General features: G+C 40.7%; 1 protein-coding gene across 1 annotated transcript; it reads right to left on the bottom strand.

Moving 5' to 3' along the window:
- Positions 1 to 1,017: 1,017 nt before the first annotated feature.
- Positions 1,018 to 7,016, bottom strand: LOC131804547 (toll-like receptor 7). The gene has a single exon (XM_059127572.1). It carries the CDS (start codon positions 6,354 to 6,356, stop codon positions 2,115 to 2,117), a length of 4,242 nt encoding a protein of 1,413 aa, XP_058983555.1. The 5' UTR covers positions 6,357 to 7,016; the 3' UTR covers positions 1,018 to 2,114.
- Positions 7,017 to 8,743: the final 1,727 nt, after the last annotated feature.

Genomic DNA, 8,743 nt, shown 5'->3' with positions numbered 1-8,743 from the left:
AAATATTTGTCGATAGTCCAGCGGAAAAAACCATCCCTAAAATACCACATTCAAAACATTTTTTGTTAAGACAGAACCTCCCAGTAAATATTCAGCAAAAATTTAATAAGTGCAACATAAAATCGCATATAATCCCATATTATTATTTAAGTCCTCTTGCAATTGGTAATCAGAACCACTGGGATTTTATGTCGGTACATAAATTCTTGGGCATAAGTGCCAGCCAAATAGAAATACTCTTTTCATAAGAACTAATTTGTGCTCAGAAAGAACCTCTTCTTCGTAATCATAAAACTCCAATGCATATATTCAATTTTCCAACGGCAATTTAACAAAAATTATTCAAATATTCCCATTTTAAATTCTCACTAACAAACTGCATTTAAGTTTTAATGCAATGCCACTAAAACAAAATAAATTATTTAATAAAAACAAAAAACCCCACCAAAAATAAAAACTTTCTCATTCTCCAAAAAAAAATATATATATATTGTCACTGTTAGTAGGATTTAATGGTGTTTTATGGTCGGGTGTGTGTGTCGCTGTGTTTGTTTTTAGAAAACGTGTTGTTGTTGTCGTTGTTGCATTTAGTTTTCATAGAGTTTTAAGCAAACAATGTAATGAACAACACACAAAACACACGGTGTTGTTGCTTTTTTCGTCATCTAGCTGGTTGTTGTGTTCTTTTCTTCTTCCATTTGTTGTTGTGCTTGTGGATTAAGGAGTGCTTAGTGTCGCTGCTCCTCACATTATGTTTGTCCCATATATTTTAAGCAGTGTAAGAAAAAAGGTTTTTCTTCTTTTCATTCTTGTTTTTTTTTTCTTTTTTTTTTTTGTATTTCACCCCTCCCTTGCCCATTTTGTTATGTAAATCCCCCTCATTCTTCATTCTTTCATTGTTCGAAATAAAAACTCCAGAAAAGATTTAATTTTTTTGAAATATTCGAAATAACCATGTGAAACATGATTACCCACATTGCTGTGTTTGCTTGGTTTTATTTGTTTTTTTTTTTCATAATTTTTAATAGTTTTTTTGGATTTTTTGTGATTTTTTTTTTTCTCTCGGTTTAATAGTTTTAGTTAACTTTTTGTGTTTTTTTTTTCGTTTTAATAGTAATAATAATATAATATATACTTAGGAAATAGAAATTTACATTTGTTTTCAAATAAACTATAAATAACATTACAATTTTTTGTTTGCCTTACTAAGAAGTCATTACAATAACTATTACTAGGTAATAACTAATGCGATATTTACAACAATTTTAATTTGTTTTTCGTTATGATTTTGTTTTGTTTGTTTACATACACACAAGAACAAAAAAGAACTGGCTTTGAATACTATTTACACATGTAGTAGTGGTAATGGTTGTTGTTGATGTTTTTTTTTCTATGCAGATTTTAAAACCTATTTGGAAAAATCAATAAAAATAATAATTATTATTACAAATAATATTTTTTAAGGGCTAATATTTAATTTAAGTGGCTTTGAATGTGGTTCGTTTTTTATGTTTTTTTTTTCGTTATAATTTAGATTAACTATTCATTTATAATACATTAGAGTTTTTGTTTGTTGTTGTTTTTTTTTTAATAGTTATTAGTTTTTTTAGTTAAATAATTATTTAATATCACATTGAATTTGAAAAAAGTGGTACTGCTTTTCTCCTCTACTATCTTCCCGTTGCCCGTTTTGAGTGTTTAACCTCAAATCGCTCCATTATGCTGCTCCATTCTCTTGGCTAAATGCATATTTTTTTGTTTTTGTTATTTTTTTTTTTTCTTTTACCTACTCTATATTCCTATGGAAAGTCTTTTGTATTTTTGTTTTTGAGTTTGTATGGGGTTTATCCTCCGTTCCGTTCTTCTACAGCTCTACGCGATGGCCATGATGAAGAGGGTTCGCGATTCTCTACAACATAAAGCTTCCACGGATATGATATCCACCATCTTGGAAACATGGCCTTTGTTGTTGTCGTCATCGTAGTCATCCAACCTTGCTCGCTGTGTAGAATATAGAAATGGCTGCTTTGGTCGCTTTTGCACGACTGCTGCTATTTATTACCCTGCCCTTCTTACCCTTTGTTTTTGTTGCCTTTTGCTGTTTGCGGCTGTTCTTACACTAAAAAGGCTTGATTGGTGGTGTTTTTATTCGCTGCTGACGGCGCTGAACCCTCATTACTTGTGGCTGGAGTCACACCTGTGGCAGCTGTTTGTTGTTGCTGCTGCTGCTGTTGGGCAGCCGCGGAAGTGGAAGCTTGTGGCTGGGGCGTTTGTGCCAAGGCGGCCGTTGATTGTGTGCTAGTACTACATTGACTTAAATTGCTACCACTGCGCAAATGTACAGGGGCTGTGGCCGGCTGGAATTGTTGTTGCTGCTGCTGTTGTTGTTGTGGCTGGGCCATTAACGTTGAGGGTCTCCATTGCTGTTGACCAGCAGCAGCGGCACTTGCACCAGCCGCATTCATCGACAAACGAGGGTTGGTACTTTGGCGAAACATTGCGTTTGAGGGAGGAGCCAAATGCTGATGATGAGGATGATGACGACCGCTGGTCATATCATTGGGAATCATGGACAAGGCTTCATGTTGTTCATAACCATATTCCGATTCAATGCTGTGATAGATATGCTCACTTGGTGGACGCATTGGCATGGCATCAACAATACGTTGACCATGTCGGGTGGGTCTGGGCGATGGTGTGGCAGTGGTGGCCGAAGAGTAATTGGCTTCCATATCTTCCTGATAGTAGGCTGGTGGTGGGGGAGCCTGGCGGAACAATACACCAGGTGAAACAGGCTGCTTGAAACGCTCATGATGATCCAGGGTATAGTTATTGCCACGTGGCGACAATTCAATTGGTATGGCATAACGCAATTTTTCCCAGAAGTAACGATCACAGGTCAGCAGGCGATTTGAAGGCACCGATTTCAAGTAGGGCGATAGCTCAGCAACATCTTCAGCCTCAGCGGAAACATTTGTCTCCTCAATGATTACCAGTTTCTGGGCCAAACCTCTCAAAGCCTCATGGAATGCATTACGGAATTCCAAACGATTCCATTCGGTGGCCAACAGGTTGCGGGTCAAAACCAAAATGATTTTCCTCGAAGCCCGGGCAGCCTCCACAATTTGCAACTGACTGGCCTGGGGTGGTAAATCTCTTTGCTGGATGCATAGGCGGAATGGTGGACGACCATGTTCCAATTCGGTGGCAATATTGCGGCACACAAATTCATAATCTTTTTCGGAATGTAAAATAATGGCATCGTACAACTTGCCGGCATCTTCGAAGCGAGGCTCACACACACGCACACCATAGTGGGCAAATAGCCACATTCTTACCGATTCTCTGAAGACGAAGACAATGATCAGCACCACAATTAGGAAGATCAACACCAAAACAGCAGCCAGCAGAGGCACATAACCGCCCGACACATCTTGGGAGGCCATATTGCTGGCATTTTCCAACAGCTCACTGCAGTCCACACCATGCTGGGTGAACAATTCCAATTCACGCTTAACACCATTATCAACACAGTAGATATCCTGGGAATCACGAATGACCATAGCATTGTCGGCCACAAACTGGGCCAAGCTCTGCAAGAACTGACAACGGCAAGACCAGGAGTTACGGCCCATTGTCAGACCCTGTAGACTGTTGCGATACTGAAGACTAGCCAATTGGGCAATGGGCATTGCAGTGAGACGATTGTTGTCTAGACGCAAAACCTTCAATGAAACCAAGGGACCGAAGGTATTGTTCGAAATGGACGTGAGCAGGTTATTGTGCAAATACAATTCCTTGAGCAGAGACAATTGTTGGAATTCACTGCCGTCCAAGGATTGCAGTTTATTGTTCTCCAAATGCAGGGAACGCAGCATGCTGAGCTCGGCAAAACTGCCGTTTTGAATTGTCACCACATTCGAGGAGTTCAGGTAGAGAGCACGTAGATTGCGTTTGCCCGCAAACACCTGAGCATCGATTACCGGCAGATTATTGCCATCCAAATACAAATCGGTGACATCCTGGGGAATGCGTTGTGGCAGGTTGATGCGATTCTGTTTCCCACAGTCGACAATGTTCGTCGACCAGGTAGCATCGTGGAAACAGGTACAATTGTCGGGACAGACCATTTCACAGTCGCACTGTTCAAAATCACAGCAGTGGCAGGTCGCCGGACAATGGGAGGTGTATTTGCAGACAAAGTCACTGCTCGACAGCGATGACAATGGGCGAATGGGGGCGTTACGGCTGTGCGGCATTAGGCATTCAATGTTGGCCAAATCGATGATGCGGGGATGTTGGCGGGTGGTCATGTTGTTGATGCGTTGCAGCCATTCCATGCTGCAGTCACATTCGAAAGGATTACCGCCCAAATAAAATTCAGGCACTGGCTTATCAGCGGCAACGGGGGCAACGCGCAACGAGTTCAAAGCCAACTTGGACAAGACATTGGCGTACAAGTCAACGCGCGATAGCTTGGTCTTATCGACAAAGGTGTTGGGTTGAACCTGGCTAATGATGTTGTTGTTGATGAACAGCAATTCAATGGAGTTGGGTACAGCCATGGCTCCAATTTCAGTGATGCGATTGTGACTGGCATCCAGGGTAGTTACGCGAATCTCCTCCTGCAGTTTATAGTAATTTCCCAAGGCCTCAATGTAGTTACCATGAATATCCAACCATTTCAAATTCGAGGGGATAAAGGCATAATCGAACCATACCAAATGATTTTCGGAAAGATTGAGCCACAGCAGGGAAGCCAAGGTGGCAAAAATGCCATTGATGTCGGTGAGGAAGTTCTTGTCCAAACGGATGGCTTCAATTTCACTGTTCTTGTCGAAGGCGCCACGTTCAATGGACTGAATGCGATTCTTGGCCAAATTTAAAACACTTAAACGAGGCAAATCGCTGAACATGCCCACGGTGATGTTGCCAATGCGATTGTCAATTAAACGCAGGCCGGTCAATTGATTCAGATTGCGGAAGGTACCATTTTTGAAATCGGAAATTTGATTTTCACCCAAATCCAAGGTTTTTAGCATGCTCAGATCTTGTACAGCTTCAGGGACTTCAGCCAATTGATTGGAACTCAAATCCAACTCCTTGAGATCGGAACAATTGCGGAAGGCCTGAGACTCAACAATGCTGATGAGATTGTTGTTCAATGTCAATTTGGTAAGGACATAGAGACCATTGAAAATACGATTGTCCAAGGTGTGTAGGCGGTTTTCGGCTAGGTTGAGGGTATGGAGGTTGTACAAAGGCAGGAAGGCACCATCCTCAATGTGGCCAATGGAATTGTTGCGCATATCAAGAATTTGTAGGAAATACAATTCCTTGAAGGTTTTCGAGCCAATACGGGTGAGGGCATTGTTGGCCAAGTTCAGGACAATAAGACGTATTAGACCAGCAAATGTGTTATTGTCAACATGGTGTGAGGTCAATTGATTGCCACTCAAGTCGAGCACCAGCAGTTGTTCCAAGCGATGGAATAGACCTTTCGGCAAATCATACAATTCATTGCCTTGCAAATGGATTTCACGCAACTCCTTGTTGCCGGCAAAGGAATCGGCTGGCAGTGTTTCCAAATGATTGTAGGACAGGTTTAGCACGCGCAGCGATGATAGACCAGCCAAGGAATTGGCTGCCAATGAGGAAATGTTGTTGTGTTGCAGGTTCAATTGTTGTAGGCGTCTAAGGCGTGAGGCACCCCAAACATCGGGCAAGGAACGCAATTCATTGTAGGACACATCTAAGACTTGCAACTCAGCAGCACCACTGGCACCATTTGAGGTACAGAGTTTTTCGGAGAAACCCAATGACTCGGCGGCTCGAATGCGATTCGAAGTCAAATTCAAGACTTGGAGATTTTGCATGGTACACCAAACACCCTCGGGCAGTTGGCGTATGTTATTGTCGGCCAAGCTCAGCTCGGACAATTCGCGTAGACCGTAAAATGCCTGGGGTGAAATATCCAGTGTTTTACCGGGACCCCAAACGGCATTGTGCGTCTGGACCGTCAAACGTTTCAACGACATTAGACCTTCGAAAGTATTCTCGGCGAGACGTTGCATTTTACACGAATCGATTTGCAATTCCGACAATTTTTGTAGGCGTACAAATGTCTTGTTGCCCAAATCGCTGGCATACAGGACATCATTGGAACAGGCGAGTTCGAGACGGGTTGCCGTTTCGGCAACTTGTAAGTCCAATTGTTGCGATACATCAATGGCACGTATATTACATTTAATGTCCATGGTTGTGCGTACAAACTCCCACGAACACTGTGAACTGACACCGCTGACAATGCTGGCGGCGGTGAGGAGCAAAAACGAGGCGCAGGCGTACAGAGACATTTTTGTTGTGTTTTTTGTTTTTTAGTTGGTTATGGAAACAAAACTAATGATGATAATATTTTGGACTTGAAGTCCCGATGATGGCGGTGGCTGGGTGTTCAATGGATTTTGTGGTTGATTACACTTTGAACACTTCTTTTGGTGATGGCTTGCCAGTTATTCTTTCATTGTTGCAGAATTGTTTTAGAATTTCTTCTAATTGAGATTTTTTCACTTTATTTTTTTTTTTTCTCAAATTATTGTTGATACATTTTTTGTTTTGTTTTTTTATTATTTTGTTGAACAAAATTGTATTGTCACTTGTGATCGCTTGTTTTCAATGTTGTAAAACCGTAAACCCGTAATCCATGTGTGTGTGTAGGTCAGACGTAACGTAACAAGCGTTTTATTTTCTTTAAATTATTTCACTAATTTTTTATTCTTTGTTTCGTTTTTATAAATATTTTGTTTTATTATTTTGAGACGTTAAGTTTTCGTTTGAAATTTTTCTCTTCTTTGTCGTCTTTTATTTATTTTCTAAGTAAATTGATTTTTGTGTGTTAAGTATAAAATATTGTGATTTCTTTTTCTTTAGTAACGGAAGAGCTATTTTTCTAAAACATGTTTACCGCTTAACGTTTCAACTCAAACTGATTATGATTCGGTTTAGTTGAGACTCCGTTGCCTCGTTGAAAATAAAATGCTGTGTGTTGTTTGCTCTTTGGGCGAGAGTATGTGGCCGTATAGCCATATCTGTGTGTCCATGCTGCCATAAAACTAACATTACAACGCCATAAACACAGGCTGAAATACACACACACACACCCATGCACATGTTCACAGCAAGCCATTCAAACTAACAAGCAAACAAGTCAAGCAACAACTTCTCACACACACACACACGTACACATTGTCGTCGTTTAACTACAGCAACAACATGAAATGCATTACAACAAACTGGATGGCTGGCTGGCTAGTGTTGTTTTAACATTATGAGTGCACACTCACGCACACACACAACACGGATACGGATATTCGTGGCATGGTGAGAGCCCGTTATACCGGAGATGCACTCGTGCATGCATTCGTTTATCGTGGCCACACAAACACGTACATGGCCTCTCTCTCTCTCCATCTCACCAACATGCAATTATAAAATGCTTTGGCTCATTTATGTTGTGGATTTCCTTCTCTCAACTGCTCTCAGAGTGCATTTCATCAATGTTCTCATTCCATGATAGCATTGTTGTTCTTGTTTTTTCTACCCAGCATGTTCATAATGATGTTAATATAATTGGGAGTAGTAGGGACATTGTTTTTTGTACTCATTTGGAAACTTGTTGTGTGTTTCAAGAATAACAACACACATGAAACCATCGTGGCTCTCTACATATTTCTCTCTCTCAGGCATTGCTTGTTCTCTCGTCGAATGCATCCAACAGCATGTGAGCGAGCATTAAAAGTAGGGGAAATATAAAATTTGTTAACAGAACATGCAACAAATGGCTGGTGCTGTACAAGAGTCACAACAACTACACACAACAAGAAGACAACAGCAACAACAACAACCACATGCATTCTAAAGAAAATTCATTGTGTTACAGGAGGCACACATGCACACAAGCTGGACATGTGTGTCACTGTGTTAAAGTGATTTAATTCTGAAATCAAATGAAAAAAGTACCAACTCTCTGGAGTAAAGATAGAGAGCAAGACTGAGAGAGAGCACAGAAAATACAATTCCCTTTGTTGTGTTGGACATTATGCATTTAATGCACGTTTAATGGCCTGCATGTTTGAATGCATGACAGGCTAACTAACAAAGGAACCCAAAAAGTACAAGCCATAATCTGGCCGGTTATACGCTCACCTACTCTCGGCTCAGAGACATACCTAATTCCTGTAACGAGAGAAAAAATTGTTAAAATTGTCTTATCTTTTTTTGAGGGGGTTTTGAACAAATATACACCATGCAGTAACATCAAACAGAATTTGGAATTGCCACAGGAAACATGCAGTAGAGAGCGCACACGGATACCAGCTCTACTACGGTTAGGCAACAGGCTAAATAAAATTTACGCAAAAATAGAATTTGTATTTTTTGCTCCACATAACATTTTTCTTTTAATTGTTGCTTCTTTTGCTGATTCAATGGACCAAATTTTACTCGCTTTGGCATTCATGGCACACTCACACGTTGGAGCGACTAACTTTGCTGCAAGTTGCATGGCCAAAGCTGATTTTTTACCAATTTTGGTGATAGAGTCATTCGTAATTACAGTCGTTGCAAAATCGTTAAGAGCAACATGACTCAATGACAGTGTGTGTGTGTGTGCAAATTGAACTCCTTGCCCTCCATGCCATCCCATACCATCTCCAGCCTCACCATGTCTTCTTGTTAGGTGTTC

Source organism: Musca domestica, unplaced genomic scaffold (assembly GCF_030504385.1).
Source record: "Musca domestica strain aabys unplaced genomic scaffold, Musca_domestica.polishedcontigs.V.1.1 46, whole genome shotgun sequence".
Taxonomy (NCBI): Eukaryota; Metazoa; Arthropoda; class Insecta; order Diptera; family Muscidae; genus Musca; species Musca domestica.
Note: the sequence above shows the minus strand (reverse complement) of the source record. Positions and strands in the feature narration are given on the sequence as shown.